General features: G+C 39.9%; 1 protein-coding gene across 1 annotated transcript in view; it reads right to left on the reverse strand.

Annotated features, from left to right (window-relative positions):
• Positions 1 to 3,922: 3,922 nt before the first annotated feature.
• LOC138852420 (uncharacterized) overlaps positions 3,923 to 23,879 on the reverse strand; it is an 80,700-nt gene continuing 60,743 nt past the window's right edge. The window contains exon 4 of the mRNA XM_070083053.1: positions 3,923 to 7,387. Within this exon, the coding sequence (XP_069939154.1) occupies positions 7,239 to 7,387 (149 nt within the window). The 3' untranslated portion in view covers positions 3,923 to 7,238. The remainder of the gene's footprint in view (positions 7,388 to 23,879) is intronic.

A 23,879-nucleotide genomic window follows, 5' to 3' on the forward strand; every position in this document is an offset into this window, starting at 1 on the left:
CCTTGTACGTCAACATGACCAGGGACCCAACAAAAAACAATATCTTTATGCTTGGTAGAGATATGGCATAGCCAAAGTTGGATACGGAGAACTAGGGGGAAAGGTGTATAAAATTTCCGTATAGCCTGTAGAGCACTAAGGGAGTCTGAGACAACCACAAATGATGACACAGGCATAGATGTGATACGAATAAGTGCTGCAAGAATGGCATACAATTCAGCAGTAAGAATGACAGCCGAAGATAGCAAATGCCCTTGCACGACGCTGTCCGGAAACACTGCTGCGAATCCGACGCCGTCATAAGACTTAGAGCCATCTATGTACACTGTGATGGCATGAGAAAGAGTGGAAGTGGTCAAGAAAAAGAGCGGGAAGCCACTGTAGGCAGTTGGGCTTTCGAGCAAAGGAGTGAGAAAGAACAGACCCGAACACAGCTGGAGCTTCCCAGGGGGGCAGGGAAAAGTGAGATGCTACATGTACATATAAAGGTGGTAACTGAAGAGAAGACGAGCGAATGTAGGTGAAGAGAGAAGGGACTGAGTAAATAGGGGCGGCAAACAAATAAAGAATGTCTACCAATATCGGTGACCATTCTATAAATGGAAGGATTGCGGAGATCGTGAGAGCGTATATAGTAGCGAAGGCAATAGGCATCACGGCGATCAGACAAGGATGGAACATTCGCTTCAGCATAGAGGCTCTCAACAGGGAAAGAGCTTAAAACACCAAGGTATAAACTTAATCCTTGGTGATGGATGGGGTTAAGGCTAGAGAGAGTAGGAAGAGAGGCCGCCGAATAGATCTGGTCACCATAATCGAGCTTTGACAAAATGAATGAGGGCTGAATGTAGGCGAAGGAGAGTTCAACGATCAGCTCCCCATGAAAGATGAGCAAGGGTTTTAAAGGTCCCATCTGAGAAAGGATCTGAAGAATACAATAAATTATAGCCTGAGATAGGTTGGAAAACAGCCGAGTGTAATTTTGGTTCTTGTAAGCAAACACCAACAGGGGGAAAACCTGGAAAGGAACATCTGAAGCTCACCTCGATTACCCCGGAGGCTGCGGATATTCCAAGGAAAATAGGCCGTGATTGGCAATGAGGAAAATACCAGGAATCTGTAGGGAAGGGCACCTACGGACTAGAGGGGTTAGAAAAGTCTACGTGCAGTGGCATCGAAAGACGTTCAAGCAGCGAAGGAACGGAGCATTGCAAAGAATGGAGTTGTGGAGATGAAGGAGAGGGAAGAGAAGGAAGAAGGAAGAGGTGGATGATCAGTGTCCATTGAAGGTTTAGTCTCTGCAATATATTCTGAAACAGCGTCAAGTGTTTCTGAATTCAAAGACGTTGTATGGGAGACAATATTGGGGATAGGAGGAGGAAGGCGAGTGAAGATTGGGACAGTAATGGACTGTACTAAAGTAGGGGGGAGACGAAAGCGTGTTGGGAACTGGAGAAGTGTGGGAGGGGGACAGAAGAGGCAAAAACCTGGGAGGTGGCAGAATAGGGAGAGACTTGGGAGGGGGCAGGGGAGGGAGTCACAGAACAAAGAGGGGGGCGAACCTCCACACTTGTAATAGAGCCAGCGAGAGGGAAAGAACCAGGTACAGAGACTGGAAAGGTAAAATGTGGGGGCAGAAGAAGGGAAGGAGGGGGCAAGGAAGATTTGAGCAAAGGGGATTTTTTGGACTTCTGAGAAGTAGAGGTGCGATTGGTAGGCGTCGTACGAGATCTTGTCGATACCAGGGCTTGTGAGCGAGAACTCGAAGATGTCAGAACAGACTGAGGTGTTGAAGTAGGGATGTCCGAGCCCAGGACAGCAAAAGAATTAGATACAGGAGTGACTATGGCAGGGGTAACAACAGAGGCTGCAGAAGATGGGACCCCAGAAGTGGGGGGACATTTTGAAACACGAGAATAAGAAACACGGGGTAGTCTCCCTTGGAGGCGGAGATGAGAAACTGCCATAGCATAAGGGAGACCTGCTTCTTTGAGGCAACGGATTTCACGCTAATTTAAGTAGACCTGGCAACGGCGAGAGTATGAAGGGCGAGCCTCATGACAATTAAGGCAAGAGGGAGGTTGACTGCAAGACGTATTAGAATGGTTGTTGGCAGCACAGACTGGGCATTCAGCTTTAGATCTGCAATATTTCGCTGGGTGACCAAAACGCCAGCAATTTCTACACTGTTGCGGTGTAGGGATCACCTTTCGAACTTGTAACCAATGTCCTGTGACATACAGAGGACGGGAGTTCATGGATGTCGAAAATTAATTGAGCCACACTGCAAGAGTATCTATCGTCTTTGCCCGCGAGCAGGAAGGACAAGTGTCTACTTTGAGGATTGGGAGATCCTGGAGTTCCAGCTGTTCAAGAATGTCATTGCCACATGTCTGGAAATTCTGTTGGACTATGATATGGGGGCAGAATGACAGTACCACTACAAGAATTGAGAGAATGATGTTTTTCAATAGTGATAGGAATAGTAACGATATGCGAAAGGAGAGAGAGAGATCATGAGCTTGGGTAGCATTCTGGACAGTGACGATGTGCGTACTGCTCTCGAGAGCATGAAATGAAATATCTCTACCAACATGGCATAGGAGCGCTTTGCCAATACTATGGTCGGAAAGATAGGCAATAGAAGAAGTCAGTCTTAAAGTAAAGAATTTAGTCCATTGTGTGGTGAGAAACTGAGCGTGGAGAGGGAGTGCATGTCGTGTCTGTCTTTTCCGAGTAGAATGGGAAGGTAACGAAGTAACATCATCAGGAGATTGTCGCTGGCATTTAGAAGTGGGACCAGAGTTAGTCCGATGTGGGACGGGCTGGCGATTCGAAAATTGCCACACCGTAGAGGGAGAGGCCGGAAGCATAGTCAAAGGAGGGCGGAGCTCAGACAAATCGGAGGAGTCAGTCGAGACCCCGGTACCTGAAGCTGGTGACGAAACAGCATCAGGAGTGTCCCAAGAGTGGTCAAAAAACGAGGCAGGGTCAGAACGGGGTGCGGTATCAGCAAGGGGCCCAGGGGTAGCAGGTTCATGGACTAGGGCTTCCATGGTTAAGTTACTTTTCTTTTTGTTTTTAAGAAAAAAAGAGAAAGGAAATAAAAAAAGAAAAAAGGGGGAACGAGGAGGAATAGTTCCTAGGAGGAACGAAAGGGCCGGAAATCACCCTCCACGCCCAAGAGGACCGCAACACTGCAAGTAGTGCAGATGCGGCATGGAACCTGTGCCATACCCTACCCTTCATGTCAGTAAACCAACAATCCAGGATAGCAACCTCACATCTGCCGAGCTACCTCGGTGGACAAGAGGGCAGCCGGATATCCGCCACAAAGCATACCTCCTTTGGCCACCACCCCCGGAATCCGAAAGGCGGCCTCCAGAGATGCACCTCCCGGAGAGGAAACGGGATATTCCCAGGCAATCCAGATTCCACAGCAAACTACACCACTGCCAAGAACTTCAACGGAATAGGATTGACCCCAGTACCCTTTCCCCTACCCAGGAACCAGTAGACCTGTGGGAAGAATCCCAAAGGCCAAAAAGAGGAAGGGAATAAGAGAGGGACGGGGCAGAGGAGGAGGAAAGGAAAAAGGGAGGATGGGATAGGAAAGGGGGGATTGGGGGGTAATTAGGTTCGGTCTGTTGAAGGAGACCAACAGGTCTAATTCCTCAGACCAAGAGCCTTTTCACCACGCCAAGGAGCCCCCCTTGAAGAGGACAAGAGGTCCAGGTCCTTGGATTGAGAGCCCCTTTGAGTGGGCTCTCCACCCAAGAGTTTGAAGGGAATAACCTGCTAATAACCTAATCCCAATCAGTGTTTAATAATAATATCACTACAAATACCAGGTACCAATTCTTTCTTTGCTAATTTCATTTTCAGATCACTCGTCTGCTAGGAATTAAAGAAAAATCTTTACTCATCTTCCTTAAACTTTTATTTCTAAAAACAGTACAGTGACAGACTAGGATTGATATGCAAATTGAACTAAAATCTTTTATGTATAGAGTACTTACCAGTATTTATACTATTACATTAGCACACCCAAAAAATCATCCAAAAAGGTTATTAATTCTTTCAGTGTCTAATGAAATACTCTCCCGAATCTTAAAATATTGAAAGCGATATAATCAAAAGGTGCTTTGTACAAAAGGTATAAAAATATATATGTATATATATGCACTTCATAGTACAGGTTCACATCCTTTTATCCTATCCGAAATTCTGAAATTCGAAAAGTTTCAAAAAACAAAATTTTTTCATGGAGTGTGGAGCGTCGGTCATCTCCGTGCTGGGTCATGCCGCCACGTGGTGGCATTGAGAATCATTCCGAAATTCGAAACAATATAGGCTCCAAGGGTTTCAGATAAAGAGATGTGCACCTGTATACTTAAATATAAAGCTGTTACTGCTTTTCAGTTATACGAGAGCAGATACAAATGAACTGAACATGAATATCCAAATCTATAATACAATTTTAACAATTTGGAAGGAGGTTTTTATCTAAAGGATATTACAGTTTTTTTAAATAATTTTGATGCGTTTATAAGTAATTTGTGACAAATCTACACCATGGACTTGGTTCTGGAAGGTTCTAGACAACTGGTATCTTATCCTAAACATTACTTGACAACAGTAAACCTTTGACATAACTAATAGGAGAGAGAGAGAGAAGAAAAAAAAAAAAAAAACAAAAAAAAAAAAAAAAAAAAAAAAAAAAAAAAAAAAAAAAAAAAAAAAAAACCTGTGCTTGGTAATATCAAAAGTGGTGGATAGAGAAAGGACTATTTTGCAGTGATAGTAAAATAAATGATAATTCTGAAACAAACAGACTGTGTTCATGATTTCCAAATTAACTGACCTAGTGAATTCTGTCATGCATTTCCTCAAGTTGTTTATAGTCTCTCCTTGCATCATGTTTATTGTAAAAGATGATGCATAATGAAGAGTGGCACAGTGGTACAAAATCTAAACAAGAGTCAAAAATTCTCATATTACAGCCATGAACTTTAAGTACAGCCATGAAAAGGATTAAACTTAGGTAATAAAGAGTACATGGTTCACAAAGTTTATCAAGTTCTCATTTTAATTTGTTAGCAAATTTCCTTAGCAAAAGCATACAATAAATTAATAAAAAAATAATCATTAATCTCTGAAGACAATCTGAATGGGTGGAACAATGTGGAAATTTTCAGAAAAAGGTACCTAAAGAAATTGTGAATATATGATAGAATGGAAATAATTTCCCTAGGAGTAAAAAATAATTAGGCAAGAGATAATTCATGTACTTTGGAAGGATAAAACAAATGCATTTAAAAGAGATGCCACGTAATCCAATACAATAACTGATAGAGAGATGTGACTATGTATGTATATGTAGATTATGCATATTTTTACAACTTTTATACATTAAAATCCTCTGAATTTTTTCTTTAAATTACTTAATACTGTAACAATATACTGTATAATTTGATTTTAAATAAAAGTTTTTCTGACAAAACAAAAATTATCATTCGCATATTTGTGTATTTTATATTCATAAAACATCATTAACAAAAGAAAGGTTACAGTAAGGTGAATTAGCAACCAAAATTTACCAGAAATATCTATTGAAAAGTCTGGAGAGAGTTGTCTTCTGTGTTATTAAAATTAAGTCATGTTTAATAACAGAATACCATCCACATTAAGAACAGTTTGATATAAAGTACATTATTATATTTTCACACAAGTACAATATCACCCAGTAATAGGAGATATTCATTACGTGAAAGTGGAGGTAGCTTCTTGTGGTAGTATTTAACCCTTTCAGGGTCCGTCCCGTAGATCTACGGCTTTACGGTGTGTCCAAACCGTAGATCTACGCCATGAGCTCAGCTCACTCTGATAAACTGTGAGTGGTACATTTGGGCCTAGATATGAGAGAATACATCTATGTGGTATGTGTGCACCACATAAAACATATCCTGCAGCACACTGTGTATAATGAGAGAAAAAAACTGAAATCATGATTTTTCGATTAAAACAGCGACTTTGCAGTGTTTTTTCGTATGTTTTTTATAGTTGTATTTGCGATTTCTTGGTCTCATTGATAGAATGGAAGACATATTACAGAAATAGAGATGATTTTGATTGGTTTTAGCACTGGAAATGGCTTGAAACTGAGCTCAAAGTAGTGGAAATGTTGAATTTTTGCCGATATTCAAGAGTAAACAAATGACCTCACACATCTAATACACGTCAGCTGGTGGGTCTAATATACATTCACAAATATGGTGATGATATTTATACAATTATTACAGTATTGCATAACAGTAAATCTTCTATTTTTTGGTGTGAATAAAAATTCATTATGTGAATAAAAAATCAAAATGGAATTTATTTGTAAAGCCTCAAAATGTAACTAATGAACAGAGGAAATGTTAGTTTAGTTCCAGGAATACCTACATTATTTATTCTGGACCCTATTTTGAAATTGGAATATTTTGAACTTTGTGTTAAATTGGCCAAATTAACAATTTCCGATCACTTTATTTTGTAGTTGAAACAGTTGACTTGGCGATTTCTTGTGCTCAATCGATAGAATAGAAGTAATACTAGTGAAATAGCTAAGAATTTGGTTGATTGGAATAATGTAATTGGCCTAAAATGGGAGTCAAAGTCGGCAAAATCGCCGATTCGTAAATATCGCTGACACATCAAAATTTGAGAGAGCATAATTTCGTCAATTTTCCACGAAATTTCGTACTTTTTGTTTTATTACCTTCACAAAAAGATTCTCTACGATTTCATAAGAAAAAATAAAAATTTTTTTTTTTTTGAAAATTCTTGGACACTGGGGCACCACTTCAGATTTGGGCCTTGGACCCTGAAAGGGTTAACTGGGTTTCCAAATACGTACTATCAACACCACCTCACCAAACCTGACAGAATACAGAATTAAATTTTGTGTGTGTGTGTGTGTGTTACTACTGGTGTACATCATAAAACTCTTAAAGATTAGTTTTAACTGAGGCACTCAAATATAAAAATACCTGTTTAGTGCAATAAATTTATTTATACTGGGTCCTGGTTGCTTGTATCAAAAAATTAAGACAAGCATGCAACAGTGAAACGAGTATGAGAGTAGCAAGAGTTTTTTCCATATGTACATACCTTATTAATGGCCTTTACTTTAGTACATATGGCTAATGCAAGAAGTCTGGAAGAATTGCTATATATACTCTAGATCTTAAAAATTAGAGAGTCAATTTTCGGGAAGATACACCCTTTGCCTTCATTGATCTTGTAACACGAATGCAAGGAGAGTAGTCTTTATGAACAAATGGAGAATTGTTAAGTCGCTCCTTCAGAAGCGTTGAAGCCAACACCTTTTGATCTGGTTTTCCTGTCAAAAAATGTAAAAAAGTGAGGGGCACAGAATAAATTTTCAAAACATCAAGGTTACAAGATTTCAGAAAATTATTTTAACCATCACCAAAACCCTAGTATTAACCCTTGAGGGTCCATCCTGAAGTTCTACAACTCTGAAGCCAGGGTCCAAGCCGTAGTTCTATGCCATGAGCTCGGCTCACTCAGATAATATCTGAGTGGTAAATTTGGGCCTAGATACAAGAGAATACATCTATGTGGTAAGCATGCACTATATAAAACAAACCATGCAGCGCACAGTGCTTAATGAGAAAAACATTACCTTTGGATTAAAAAAGCAACTTTGCAGTTTTTTGTATTTTTTTTATGGGTGTATTCATGGTTTCTTTGTGTCATTTGACAGAATGGAAGATATATTACAGAAATAGAGATAATTTTGATTGGTTTTGATACTGAAAATGGCCTGAAACTGAGCTCAAAGTAGCGGAAATGTTAGATTTCTGCCGACGTTTGTGTAAACAAATTAAGTCGCGCATCCAATACACATTAGCTGGCGTCTAATGTGCATTCACAAATACACTGATATTATTTATACAAGTATTACAATATTGCATAACAGTAAATCTTCTGGTTTTTTGGTGTAAATAAAAATTATGTGAGCAAACAAAATGGAATTCATTTGCAAAGCCTGGAAATGTAAATAATAAAATGAGGAAATGTTATTTTAGTGCCAGGAATGCCTGCATTGTTTATTCTGGACAATATTTTGAAATTCGAATATTTTGAACTGTGAAATTGGCCAACTTAGCAATTTCCGATCACTTTATTGGGCGTTTTCTTGTGCTTAATTGATAAAGTAACACTAGCGAAATAGCTAAGAATTTGGTCAACTGGAATAATGCAATTAGCCTAAAATGGGAGTCAAAGTGGGCAAAAATCGCTGATGCATAAATATCGCTGACGCAGCAAAATTCATGAGCAAGTTTCATCAAATTTGCACTTAGTTTTACCTTCAGATAAAAATTCTTTACCATTTCACAAGAATTTTATTTTTTAATTCTTTGACACAGAGCAAGTGAGGGTTAAAAAAAAAAAAAAAAAAGCTTTTTGAAAGACCTTTTTTAAAAGTAATGCCTCCCCCCCCAAAAAAAAATATTCTTATGAAAAGACAGAGAATCTTTTCCTGATCATAATGACACCAAAAATATGAATTTTGATGGAAAATGTACGGAATTATGCTCTCGTGAAGTCAGCGGTCTCGACGATGTTTACACATCAGCGATTTTGCCCACTTTGAGCCCTATTTTCGGCCAATTCCAGTGTACTAGTCGACAAAAGTCACAACTATTTCGCTAGAACTCCATTTTTTCTATAAAATGAGTACATGAAACCACCCATTTACCGATTTCAACTATCCAATACAGTGGTCAGAATTTAACAATTTTACCAATTTCACACATTTCAAAAGATGCCAATTACCGAATAGAGTCCAGAATAAACAGACATTCCTGGCACTAAAATAACATTTCCTCTGTTCATTAGTAATGTCCCCAAGCCCCTCTTACAGTCTTTTGCTTTCCACTTTGAATTTTTATTCTCACAAAAAAATAGATTTACTGTTATGCAGACTACTGCATTAGTGTAGAAATGGTATAAATAATATCAGCGCACTTGTGAAAGAATATTAGACTCACCAGTTGACGTGTATTGGACGCTTGGCATGATGTTTCCTTTTGATCTTTGGTAAAAATCGAACATTTCTGCTACTTTGAGCTCAATTTCAAGGTACTTTTCATTGTAAAATCAGTCAAAATCATCTGAATTTCTGTAATATGTCTTCCATTCTATAAAATGAGATCAGGGAAAACTAGAATACAACAATAAATACCATATGAAAACAGTGCAAAGTCGCTGTTTTAATCCAAAAACACTGTCAAAGTTTTTTTTTCTCATTACACACTGTGCTGCAGGATTTTTTTTATGCTGTGCACACTGACCACAGACCCATTCTTTCATATGTAGGCCTACCAGCTTTCTCTCATTAGATTTGAGGGTGCTAGAATTTAGGCATATTAGTACGTCAAAAACACTGGTGCGTAAGCCGTACTAGTACGGCCAAAACCCTGAAAGGGTTAAGCGTAAGTAACCACCCATTCAACTGTCAGACTGACCCTATAAAATGCACAGAGGTCAGTAATTTTTAAACAAAATTCAACAAGTTTCAACTTAACCCTTTCAGGGTCCCCAGGCCCTCTCAGACTTCTCAGGGTGGCCAAAATTTCAAAAAAATTCTTATGAAAAGATTGTTTTTTTATTCCTAAACATTACAGGCTTAAAAATTTTTTACCATCAATACTTACCGAGATATGGAGGCGTGAATTCGACAGAAAATAACCTGTATATGGTAACATCGCTGACTGCCGTCACCTGGTTTTACTTTTCGCTTTATAGGTACTATTTTCTATTATTTTTTTTCCACGTAACTTTTATGGCCTGTGAGACCAATATGTGCACTATTTTACACGTTTTTTCTATATTTACTACACAATAACTGCACAAACACTGTTGTCCTTATATTGTTTATAATTGTTTACACACAAACGATATAAAATGTTGTTTATTACTATTTTTCCATATTTTATATACACATACGGTCACAGGGAATGTTTTTAGAAGTTCTGCAGCCTGTGGAACTCTTTGAAACATGGTGTCATGCACAGTGGTGTTTTACACTCCTCACACAAAACGAGTGTCTGCATTGTGGGCGTCTTTTTGTATGTGCACATACGTAACACCTCTTCTGAGCCTTTTTCTTGAAAGCAGTAGCAGGCAGTTTTACTAGGAAGTGATCACCATGTTTCAGACAAGAAGGTAGTTGTTGATAATTTAGTGGGCCGTCTATTGCAGGTGTTGTTCCTTGGTACTTGAATACTATTTGTCTAATGACAGAAACAGAATTCACAATATGGTGGTTTGTTTCTGGCCCTCATCTTATACATATTATAAGCATTGAGCATGGAAATGTCCAGAAGATAGAAAGAGTTATGTACCACTTAAAACTCTTGCGAACACAATCAGCAAACCCAATCTGCATGTCACATTTGTCCACTGAGCGCATATTGAGGGTGTAATCAATCACAGCTGCAGGTTTTAGAATGGGTTCATTGCTCTCTCTATGCTGCCTGCCAGTGTTTGTCATTTCGTTAGGGTGAACTGATGACAACAGTGTGACATCTCGTTTGTCATGACACCGTAATGTCATGATGTCATTGGCAGCAAACGCCTGCACTTCACTTCTACGAGTGCCAGCGTCAAACCTGGGCATATGTTTACGATTTGCACGCACTGTGCCACACACATCAGTCATGTTCACTCCCAAAAAATCACTGAGTGAGGGGCTTGTGTACCAGTTATCAGCATATGATACATGCCCCTTACCAAGGTATGGTTCTATCATTGTTCTAACCACATCACCAGAGATGCCCAATAACTTCCTGGTATTTTGCAATGTATAACTTCCAGTGTACACAATAATATTCAATACCAGACCACTAACAATCACAAAGCACAAACAACTTTATACCAACGCATTTCCTCTTACTTGGTATGTACTGCTTGAAAAAGTCTTCCTTTGAACAGAATCAAAGACTTGCCAATTACAAGCTTCCTGAAGGGATAACTGGAGTTTACCTGTAGCGAGTTCCGGGGGTCAACACCCCCGTGGCCCGGTCTGTGACCAGGCCTCCTGGTGGATCAGAGCCTGATCAACCAGGCTGTTACTGCTGGCTGCACGCAAACCAACGTACGAGCCACAGCCAGGCTGGTCAGGACCAGACTTTAGGTGCTTGTCCAGTGCCAGCTTGAAGACTGCCAGGGGTCTGTTGGTAATCCCCCTTATGTATGCTGGGAGGCAGTTGAACAGTCTTGGGCCCCTGACACTTATTGTATGGTCTCTTAACGTGCTAGTGACACCCCTGCTTTTCATTGGGGGGATGTTGCATCGTCTGCCAAGTCTTTTGCTTTCATAGTGAGTGATTTTCGTGTGCAAGTTCGGTACTAGTCCCTCTAGGATTTTCCAGGTGTATATAATCATGTATCTCTCCCGCCTGCATTCCAGGGAATACAGGTTTAGGAACCTCAAGCGCTCCCAGTAATTGAGGCGTTTTATCTCCGTTATGCGCGCCGTGAAGGTTCTCTGTACATTTTCTAGGTCAGCAATTTCACCTGCCTTGAAAGGCGCTGTTAGTGTGCAGCAATATTCCAGCCTAGATAGAACAAGTGACCTGAAGAGTGTCATCATGGGCTTGGCCTCCCTAGTTTTGAAGGTTCTCATTATCCATCCTGTCATTTTTCTAGCAGATGCGATTGATACAATGTTATGGTCCTTGAAGGTGACATCCTCCGCCATGATCACTCCCAGGTCTTTGACATTGGTGTTTCATATTGTTTTCTGCAGCCCACTGAAAGATTTGGTTGATGTCTGCCTGGAGCCTTGCAGTGTCTGCAATGGAAGACACTGTCATGCAGATTCGGGTGTCATCTGCAAAGGAAGACACGGTGCTGTGGCTGACATCCTTGTCTGTGATGAATGGTTTGAAAAACCGACAAGTTGAAGATTGAGACACTTATGCAGCATATGGGAATCTTTATGCTGTACATTCTACAAGATTGATGGACTCAACACATCGACTCCAGGTTGAGGGACTGATTACCTCATTCTCCTCCTCTCCTTACGCCTTCTTTGTATTGGACTGATGAAGCCACTGTGTGGCGATACGTTTCCTGAATAAAGATTCCCATATGCTGCATAAGTGTCTCAACATCCTTGTCTATGTCAGATATGAGGATGAGGAACAAGATGGGAGCAAGTACTGTGCCTTGTGGAACAGAGCTTTTCACCGTAGCTGCCTCGGACTTTACTCTGTTGACTACTACTCTGTGTTCTGTTAGGAAATTTTAGATCCATCGACCGACTTTTCCTGTTATTCCTTCAGCACGCATTTTGTGCGCTATTACGTCATGGTCACACTTGTCGAAGGCTTTTGCAAAGTCTGTATATATTACATCTGCATTCTTTTTGTCTTCTAGTGCATCTAGGACCTTGTCGTAGTGATTCAATAGTTGAGACAGACAGGAGCGACCTGTTCTAAACCCATGTTGCCCTGGGTTGTGTAATTGATGGGTTTCTAGATGGGTGGTGATCTTGCTTCTTAGGACCCTTTCAAAGATTTTTATGATATGGGATGTTAGTGCTATCGGTCTGTAGTTCTTTGCTGTTGCTTTACTGCCCCCCTTTGTGGAGTGGGGCTATGTCTGTTGTTTTTAGTAACTGTGGGACGGCCCCCGTGTCCATGCTCCCTCTCCATAGGATGGTAAAGGCTCGTGATAGGGGCTTCTAGCAGTTCTTGATGAACACGGAGTTCCACGAGTCTGGCCCTGGGGCAGAGTGCATGGGCATGTCATTTAACGCCTGTTCGAAGTCATTTGGCGTCAGGGTAACATCGGATAGGCTTGTGTTAACCAAGTTCTGTGGCTCTCTCATAAAAAAATTAATTTTGATCTTCGACTCTCAGTCTGGTTAGCGGCTTGCTAAAAACCGAGTCATATTGGGACTTGAGTAGCTCACTCATTTCCTTGCTGTCATCTGTGTAGGACCCATCTTGTTTAAGTAAGGGCCCAATACTGGACGTTGTTCTCGACTTTGATCTGGCATAGGAGAAGAAATACTTTGGGTTTCTTTCGATTTCATTTATGGCTTTTAGTTCTTCCCGCGATTCCTGACTCCTACAAGATTCCTTTAGCTTAAGTTCGATGCTTGCTATTTCTCTGACCAGTGTCTCCCTACGCATTTCAGATATATTGACCTCTTTTAGCCGCTCTGTTATTCTTTTCCGTCGCCTGTAAAGGGAGCGCCTGTCTCTTTCTATTTTACATCTACTCCTCCGTTTTCTTAGAGGAATAAGTCTTGTGCATACATCAAGTGCCACCAAGTTAATCTGTTCTAGGCATAAGTTGGGGTCTGTGTTGCTTAGTATATCTTCCCAGCTTATATCGGTTAGGACTTGGTTTACTTGGTCCCACTGTTTTTGTTACTGAAGTTGAATTTGGTGAATGCTCCCTCGTGACTATTCTCATTATGTCGGTCAGGGGCTCCGCGCATACATGTCAACCTCAATTATGTTGTGATCTGAGTATATTGTTTTTGATATGGTGACATTTCTTATCAGATCATCATTGTTAGTGAAGATGAGGTCTAGTGTATTCTCCAGTCTAGTAGGCTCTATTATTTGCTGGTTTAAATTGAATTTTGTGCAGAGATTTAAAAGCTCGTGTGAGTTTTCATCAGAGCTGCCTCCTGGTGTTATTACTGCAACAATATTATTTGCTATATTCCTCCATTTTAGGTGCCTTAAGTTGAAATCCCCCAGGAGCAAGATGTTGGGTGCAGGAGCTGGAAGATTTTCCAGACAGTGGTCAATTTTTAACAGCTGTTCCTGGAATTGCTGGGATGTTGCATCCGGAGGCTTGTAGACTACCACAATGACTAGGTTTTGGTTCTCGATCTTTACAGCTAAAACTTCCACTACATTTGAGGCATTACGCAGTTCTGTGCAAACAAGTGACTCTGCTATGTACAGGCCAACCTCCCCCTTTTGCCTGTTCACTCTGTCACATCTGTATAGGTTGTAACGTGGGATCCATATTTCGTTGTCCAAGTGATCCTTTATGTGGGTCTCAGTGAAAGCCGCGAACATTGCCTTTGCCTCTGCAAGCAGTCCACGGATGAAAGGTATTTTGTTGTTTGTTGCTGGCTTTAGACCCTGTATATTTGCAAAGAAGAATGTCATCGGACTGGTGGTATTGTTGGTACTGAAGGGGGGGGGGGGATTTTTTCCCCGGCGTTAGTATCTGTATCTGTTGCTTTGGAGTGGAAGCCATCGACTGTGGTTCCACTCCAGGAATGACTGGATTTGGTGTACAATTTCTGCCATTTCCTACCAGTTTTTTTTCTTTCCTGGCACTAAAAAACCTCTCCCTCTTGAGTGGTTGTGGCTACCCAGGTTTTCCCATGGCCTGGATGTTTTGTATTTTTTTGTCCCCTTTAGATGGTGTGCCTGGCAATTTAAGTTATAGCACAGTCTTTCCTGTACTGAAGAGGTACACATTTCAGGGTGAAAAAGCTTACAGGAAGGGAGTTTGCATTTTCCTGTTGTCATATGGGCACGACATTTTCTAGGGTGGTCATAGTTGCACGTCCAGTCTGTTTTTCCAGATTTCCAGAGTTACAATGTGGGGTTTACAGGTTTTGGGTATTGTGTGGTTTACATGTTATAAAATACTAATTACAGAGGGGGCCACTAGGACACCTAGCATGGCTAGGCATTTCGAGCAGACTTAGATTAATTCTTAACATTAAATCCTTACAGATTATGGTATTAAGGCTAAGTGACACAATCATAATTTGTGAGTTTAGCAATGTGAATGCTTTTGTTTTGGCACAATACAAAGTGTATATTGGAGTATCACAGGCAAACTTATGACTAGTTAGGATTTAATATTTTAAGATTAAGATTAGTATTTCTGGGTTTATAGTCAGTGGGTGAGTGTAATTGTGAACCACCAGGTGGTTATCATGTAGTTAGTTGTCGGGGTGGATCAGGGAGATAAGATGTATTCTAACTGTAGTTTTGAAAGTGATGAATGTGTCTGCAGTTCTAGAGTCTTCAGGTGGGGTGTTCCAGATTTTAGGTCCTTGGAAATACATTGAATATTTGTTAAGATTTAGTCGAACACGGGGAATGCCAGAGATGTTTGTGTCTAGTGTTATGCCTGTGGATCCTGTCACAACTATCAAGAAAGCATTTTAGGTCAAGGTTAATATTGGAATTTATGGTCCTGTAGATATAGATTGCACAGTAGTAAGTGTGGATGTTCTGAGCAGGGAGTAAGTTCAGATCTATGAAGAGTGGGGTGAGGGGGGGGGGGGTGTTGCCAGGGATGGGATTTAGTGATTATTCTTAACCTGTAACTGTTTTGCATGATTGCTGGTTTCTTTTTCTGTCTCATAAACACGCTAGATAACAGGGATATCTTGCTACTCCTACTTACACTTTGGTCACACTTCACAGACACACACATGCATATATACAGGAGGGCCCCACTTATACGGCAGGTTAGGTTCCAGGCTACCGCCGTAAAGCGGAAACCGCCGTAAAGTGGAACACCCTTTTTTTCCACTTATAAATGCATACAAACACTAGATAACAAGTTTACACTAACATATATTAAGTTAGCAATAGAACCAGGCATCAAAAAACAATAAAAAAGTACAATACGCACATAGTGCACTCATTACTTACCTTAAAATATTTATAGTCTTAATCTAGGGTGAGACAAGTAGTATTTATTGTAAGAAATCAAGTGTGGTATGTATGGTAATAGCCAGGCTACCTTACCAGGCCACCCCACCCACACATACTATTCTATGATATTTAAGCATCCCAGAGCGATAAAATGTATATACAGTTCACTCATTACTTACCTTAAAATATTTGTAGTCTTAATGTAGGGTCAGGAGTAAGTAAATGAGATAAAACGAATAAATGAGAGAGAGAAAGAATGAGTACATGAGAGGGGACAGGCGCAGAGTTATGTAAACAAACCAGGCGAACGTAAGTTTTGTAAACAAACGAAGTGTACACGTCTGGTTTGTGTACAAGTTACATTGTGTACAGGTTGTCTCTACATTGATACGGTAGAATTAATAAAGAAGAACACTCCCATTCTCATGTAACATCATTTTGAGAAGAAATGAAGCTCTGAGTGAAGGCAATGGAAATAAGTCACACTGACTTTTTTGGGTTATCCTAGGTTCTCTACACGTATGTTATGTATGATAATCTATGTAACTGTATTTGTGTATACCTGAATAAACTTACATACATACGAAAGGAATAATTTTCTACAGCTACCCCCAGTAACACATTTTCTCTTATGTTAGATTAGAGAAAATGTTATTCTTGGCATCACTTGTACAAGTTATCTGGCTACCACATCTTATATTTATGTTTATTTATTCTATTGTGGGGTGTATTTATCATCTTTTTATGTTATGTATCGTGTTTATTATATAATTGAAAAAAAATATCATGGATGGATTAATGAAAATGTGTATATTAACGTAATATACGACATTTAACGAGACTCGGTGAGTATTGTTATTATTATCATTTCTAATATGGCGTTACTTGTGCAAGTCGTCTGCTACCACATCTCACATTTATGTTTATTTATTCTACTGTGGGGTGTATTTATCTTATTTATATGTTATGCATCGTGTTTATTATATAATTTTGAAAAAAATATCATGGATGGATTAATGAAAATGTGTATATTACCGTAATATACGACATTTAACCCTTTGAGGGTTTTCGTCGTACTAGTACGTCTTACGCGTAGGGGTTTTTGACGTACTAGTACTCATAAATTCTAGCGACCTCAAATCTAGTGGGAGAAAGCTGGTAGGCCTTCATATGAAAGAATGGGTCTATGTGGTCAGTGTGCACAGTCTAAAAAAAATCCTGCAGCACACGGTGCATAATGAGAAAAAAAAAACTTTTTCCATTTTTTTTTAATAAATCAGCGACTTTGCAGTGTATTTTCGTATAGTATTTATTGTTGTATTCTAGTTTTCTTGGTCTCATTTTATAGAATGGAAGACATATTACTGAAATTGAGATGATTTTGACTGGTTTTACAATGAAAGGTGCCTTGAAATTGAGCTCAAAGTAGCAGAAATGTTCGATTTTTACCAAACTTCAAAAGTAAACAAATCGTGCCAAGCGTGCAATACACGTCAACTGGTGAGTCTAATATTCTTTCACAAGTGCACCAATAATATTTATACCATTTTTTACACTAATGCAGTAGTCTGCATAACAGTAAATCTTATATTTTTTGTGAGAATAAAAATTCAAAGTGGAAAGCAAAAGAATATAAGAGGGGCCTTGAGACGTGACTAATGACTAGAGGAAATGTCATTTTAGTGCCAGGAATGTCTTTCTTGTTTATTCTGGACCCTATTCCGAAATTGGCATCTTTTGAAATTTGTGTGAAATTGGCAAAATTGCTAAATTCTGACCACTGTACTGGATAGTTGAATTTATAAATGGGTGGTTTCTTGCACCCATTCGATAGAAAAAATGGAGTTCTAGCGAAATATTCATGTTTTTTGTCGACTAGTACAGTGAAATTGGCGGAAAATGGGGCTCAAAGTGGGCAAAATCGCCGATCCGTAAACATCGCCGAGACCGCTAACTTTGCGAGAGCATAATTCCGTAAGTTTTCTATCAAATTTCAAACTTTTGGTGTCGTTATGATCGGGAAAAGATTCTCTATCTTTTCATAAGAGAAAATAATTTTTTTTTTTTTTTTAAATTTGGCCGACCCTGAGAACGAGTTTCGGAGAGGGCCTGTCGACCCTCAAAGGGTTAATGAGACTCGGTGAGTATTGTTATTATTATTATTTCTAATATGGCGTCATTTGTGCAAGTCGTCTGCTACCACATCTCACATTTATGTCTATTTATTCTACTGTGGGGTGTATTTATCTTATTTATATGTTATGCATCGTGTTTATTATATAATTTTGAAAAAAATATCATGGATGGATTAATGAAAATGTGTATATTAACGTAATATACGACATTTAAATGACTCGATGATTATTATTATCATTACTAATATGACGTCTGGAGACATAAGACACTTACCAATTTTAATGTGTACCTGCATGCCAGCACAGTATGTAAGTTTATTTAGGTACAGGTATACATAAGTATAATTATCAGAGTATATATAAAATATGAAATAACTTTTAAAAACATTTGAAATTTTGGAGTTTCCAGACAAAATGGAGAGACTTAGTGCTTACTGAGCTCATGGAGAATGTAAACAAACAGGGTGGGGCACGGTGACCGTATTAGAAAGTCAGGTGGGGGGAGCCGTATAGCGAGTTTTGGTCATAATTTGAAATGCCCATATTAGCGGAACGCCGTAAAGTGAAACGCCGTAAAGCGGGGCCTTCCTGTATATACAAACATCTAGGTTTTTCTCCTTTTTCTAAATAGCTCTTGTTCTTCTTTATTTCTTCTATTGTCCATGGGGAAGTGGAAAAGAATCTTTCCTCCGTAAGCCATGCGTGTCGTATGAGGCGACTAAAATGCCGAGAGCAATGGGCTAGTAACCCCTTCTCCTGTAGACATTTACTAAACAAGAGAAGAAGAAAAACTTTATAAAACTGGGATGCTTAAATGTGCGTGGATGTAGTGCGGATGACAAGAAACAGATGATTGCTGATGTTATGAATGAAAAGAAGTTGGATGTCCTGGCCCTAAGCGAAACAAAGCTGAAGGGCGTAGGAGAGTTTCAGTGGGGGGAAATAAATGGGATTAAATCTGGAGTATCTGAGAGAGAGCAAAGGAAGGGGTAGCAGTAATGTTAAATGATCAGTTATGGAAGGAGAAAAGAGAATATGAATGTGTAAATTCAAGAATTATGTGGATTAAAGTAAAGGTTGGATGCGAGAAGTGGGTCATAATAAGCGTGTATGCACCTGGAGAAGAGAGGAATGCAGAGGAGAGAGAGAGATTTTGGGAGATGTTAAGTGAATGTATAGGAGCCTTTGAACCAAGTGAGAGAGTAATTGTGGTAGGGGACCTGAATGCTAAAGCAGGAGAAACTTTTAGAGAGGGTGTGGTAGGTAAGTTTGGGGTGCCAGGTGTAAATGATAATGGGAGCCCTTTGATTGAACTTTGTATAGAAAGGGGTTTAGTTATAGGTAATACATATTTTAAGAAAAAGAGGATAAATAAGTATACAAGATATGATGTAGGGCAAAATGACAGTAGTTTGTTGGATTATGTATTGGTAGATAAAAGACTGTTGAGTAGACTTCAGGATGTACATGTTTATAGAGGGGCCACAGATATATCAGATCACTTTCTAGTTGTAGCTACACTGAGAGTAAAAGGTAGATGGGATACAAGGAGAATAGAAGCATCAGGGAAGAGAGAGGTGAAGGTTTATAAACTAAAAGAGGAGGCAGTTAGGGTAAGATATAAACAGCTATTGGAGGATAGATGGGCTAATGAGAGCATAGGCAATGGGGTCGAAGAGGTATGGGGTAGGTTTAAAAATGTAGTGTTAAAGTGTTCAGCAGAAGTTTGTGGTTACAGGAAAGTGGGTGCAGGAGGGAAGAGGAGCGATTGGTGGAATGATGATGTAAAGAGAGTAGTAAGGGAGAAAAAGTTAGCATATGAGAAGTTTTTACAAAGTAGAAGTGATGCAAGGAGGGAAGAGTATATGGAGAAAAAGAGAGGTTAAGAGAGTGGTGAAGCAATGTAAAAAGAGAGCAAATGAGAGAGTGGGTGAGATGTTATCAACAAATTTTGTTGAAAATAAGAAAAACTTTTGGACTGAGATTAACAAGTTAAGAAAGCCTAGAGAACAAATGGATTTGTCAGTTAAAAATAGGAGAGGAGAGTTATTAAATGGAGAGTTAGAGGTATTGGGAAGATGGAGGGAATATTTTGAGGAATTGTTAAATGTTGATGAAGATAGGGAAGCTGTGATTTCGTGTATAGGGCAAGGAGGAATAACATCTTGTAGGAGTAAGGAAGAGCCAGTTGTGAGTGTGGGGGAAGTTCGTGAGGCAGTAGGTAAAATGAAAGGGGGTAAGGCAGCCGGGATTGATGGGATAAAGATAGAAATGTTAAAAGCAGGTGGGGATATAGTTTTGGAGTGGTTGGTGCAATTATTTAATAAATGTATGGAAGAGGGTAAGGTACCTAGGGATTGGCAGAGAGCATGCATAGTTCCTTTGTATAAAGGCAAAGTGGATAAAAGAGTGCAAAAATTATAGGGGGATAAGTCTGTTGAGTATACCTGGTAAAGTGTATGGTAGAGTTATAATTGAAAGAATTAAGAGTAAGACGGAGAATAGGATAGCAGATGAACAAGGAGGCTTTAGGAAAGGTAGGGGTTGTGTGGACCAGGTGTTTACAGTGAAACATATAATTATTATTTTTTTTTTTTATCATCACACTGGCCGATTCCCACCAAGGCAGGGTGGCCCGAAAAAGAAAAACTTTCACCATCATTCACTCCATCACTGTCTTGCCAGAAGGGTGCTTTACACTACAGTTTTTAAACTGCAACATTAACACCCCTCCTTCAGAGTGCAGGCACTGTACTTCCCATCTCCAGGACTCAAGTCCGGCCTGCCGGTTTCCCTGAATCCCTTCATAAATGTTACTTTGCTCACACTCCAACAGCACGTCAAGTATTAAAAACCATTTGTCTCCATTCACTCCTATCAAACACGCTCACGCATGCCTGCTGGAAGTCCAAGCCCCTCGCACACAAAACCTCCTTTACCCCCTCCCTCCAACCCTTCCTAGGCCGACCCCTACCCCGCCTTCCTTCCACTACAGACTGATACACTCTTGAAGTCATTCTGTTTCGCTCCATTCTCTCTACATGTCCGAACCACCTCAACAACCCTTCCTCAGCCCTCTGGACAACAGTTTTGGTAATCCCGCACCTCCTCCTAACTTCCAAACTACGAATTCTCTGCATTATATTCACACCACACATTGCCCTCAGACATGACATCTCCACTGCCTCCAGCCTTCTCGCTGCAACATTCATCACCCACGCTTCACACCCATATAAGAGCGTTGGTAAAACTATACTCTCATACATTCCCCTCTTTGCCTCCAAGGACAAAGTTCTTTGTCTCCACAGACTCCTAAGTGCACCACTCACTCTTTTTCCCTCATCAATTCTATGATTCACCTCATCTTTCATAGACCCATCCGCTGACACGTCCACTCCCAAATATCTGAATACATTCACCTCCTCCATACTCTCTCCCTCCAATCTGATATTCAATCTTTCATCACCTAATCTTTTTGTTATCCTCATAACCTTACTCTTTCCTGTATTCACCTTTAATTTTCTTCTTTTGCACACCCTACCAAATTCATCCACCAATCTCTGCAGCTTCTCTTCAGAATCTCCCAAGAGCACAGTGTCATCAGCAAAGAGCAGCTGTGACAACTCCCACTTTGTGTGTGATTCTTTATCTTTTAACTCCACGCCTCTTGCCAAGACCCTCGCATTTACTTCTCTTACAACCCCATCTATAAATATATTAAACAACCACGGTGACATCACACATCCTTGTCTAAGGCCTACTTTTACTGGGAAAAAATTTCCCTCTTTCCTACATACTCTAACTTGAGCCTCACTATCCTCGTAAAAACTCTTCACTGCTTTCAGTAACCTACCTCCTACACCATACACTTGCAACATCTGCCACATTGCCCCCCTATCCACCCTGTCATACGCCTTTTCCAAATCCATAAATGCCACAAAGACCTCTTTAGCCTTATCTAAATACTGTTCACTTATATGTTTCACTGTAAACACCTGGTCCACACACCCCCTACCTTTCCTAAAGCCTCCTTGTTCATCTGCTATCCTATTCTCCATCTTACTCTTAATTCTTTCAATTATAACTACCATACACTTTACCAGGTACACTCAACAGACTTATCCCCCTATAATTTTTGCACTCTCTTTTATCCCCTTTGCCTTTATACAAAGGAATTATGCATGCTCTCTGCCAATCCCTAGGTACCTTACCCTCTTCCATACATTTATTAAATAATTGCACCAACCACTCCAAAACTATATCCCCACCTGCTTTTAACATTTCTATCTTTATCCCATCAATCCCGGCTGCCTTACCCCCTTTCATTTTACCTACTGCCTCACGAACTTCCCCCACACTCACAACTGGCTCTTCCTCACTCCTACAAGATGTTATTCCTCCTTGCCCTATGCACGAAATCACAGCTTCCCTATCTTCATCAACATTTAACAATTCCTCAAAATATTCCCTCCATCTTCCCAATACCTCTAACTCTCCATTTAATAACTCTCCTCTCCTATTTTTAACTGACAAATCCATTTGTTCTCTAGGCTTTCTTAACTTGTTAATCTCACTCCAAAACTTTTTCTTATTTTCAACAAAATTTGTTGATAACATCTCACCCACTCTCTCATTTGCTCTCTTTTTACATTGCTTCACCACTCTCTTAACCTCTCTCTTTTTCTCCATATACTCTTCCCTCCTTGCATCACTTCTACTTGTAAAAACTTCTCATATGCTAACTTTTTCTCCCTTACTACTCTCTTTACATCATCATTCCACCAATCACTCCTCCTCCCTCCTGCACCTACTTTCCTGTAACCACAAACTTCTGCTGAACACTCTAACACTACATTTTTAAAACTACCCCATACCTCTTCGACCCCATTGCCTATGCTCTCATTAGCCCATCTATCCTCCAATAGCTGTTTATATCTTACCCTAACTGCCTCCTCTTTTAGTTTATAAACCTTCACCTCTCTCTTCCCTGATGCTTCTATTCTCCTTGTATCCCATCTACCTTTTACTCTCAGTGTAGCTACAACTAGAAAGTGATCTGATATATCTGTGGCCCCTCTATAAACATGTACATCCTGAAGTCTACTCAACAGTCTTTTATCTACCAATACATAATCCAACAAACTACTGTCATTTCGCCCTACATCATATCGTGTATACTTATTTATCCTCTTTTTCTTAAAATATGTATTACCTATAACTAAACCCCTTTCTATACAAAGTTCAATCAAAGGGCTCCCATTATCATTTACACCTGGCACCCCAAACTTACCTACCACACCCTCTCTAAAAGTTTCTCCTACTTTAGCATTCAGGTCCCCTACCACAATTACTCTCTCACTTGGTTCAAAGGCTCCTATACATTCACTTAACATCTCCCAAAATCTCTCTCTCTCCTCTGCATTCCTCTCTTCTCCAGGTGCATACACGCTTATTATGACCCACTTCTCGCATCCAACCTTTACTTTAATCCACATATAAGTGAACAGTATTTAGATAAGGCTAAAGAGGTCTTTGTGGCATTTATGGATTTGGAAAAGGCGTATGACAGGGTGGATAGGGGGGCAATGTGGCAGATGTTGCAAGTGTATGGTGTAGGAGGTAGGTTACTGAAAGCAGTGAAGAGTTTTTACGAGGATAGTGAGGCTCAAGTTAGAGTATGTAGGAAAGAGGGAAATTTTTTCCCAGTAAAAGTAGGCCTTAGACAGGGATGTGTGATGTCACCGTGGTTGTTCAATATATTTATAGATGGGGTTGTAAGAGAAGTAAATGCGAGGGTCTTGGCAAGAGGCGTGGAGTTAAAAGATAAAGAATCACACACAAAGTGGGAGTTGTCACAGCTGCTCTTTGCTGATGACACTGTGCTCTTGGGAGATTCTGAAGAGAAGTTGCAGAGATTGGTGGATGAATTTGGTAGGGTGTGCAAAAGAAGAAAATTGAAGGTGAATACAGGAAAGAGTAAGGTTATGAGGATAACAAAAATATTAGGTGA

Source organism: Cherax quadricarinatus, chromosome 8 (genome assembly GCF_038502225.1).
Source record: "Cherax quadricarinatus isolate ZL_2023a chromosome 8, ASM3850222v1, whole genome shotgun sequence".
In the NCBI taxonomy this organism is placed as follows: domain Eukaryota; kingdom Metazoa; phylum Arthropoda; class Malacostraca; order Decapoda; family Parastacidae; genus Cherax; species Cherax quadricarinatus.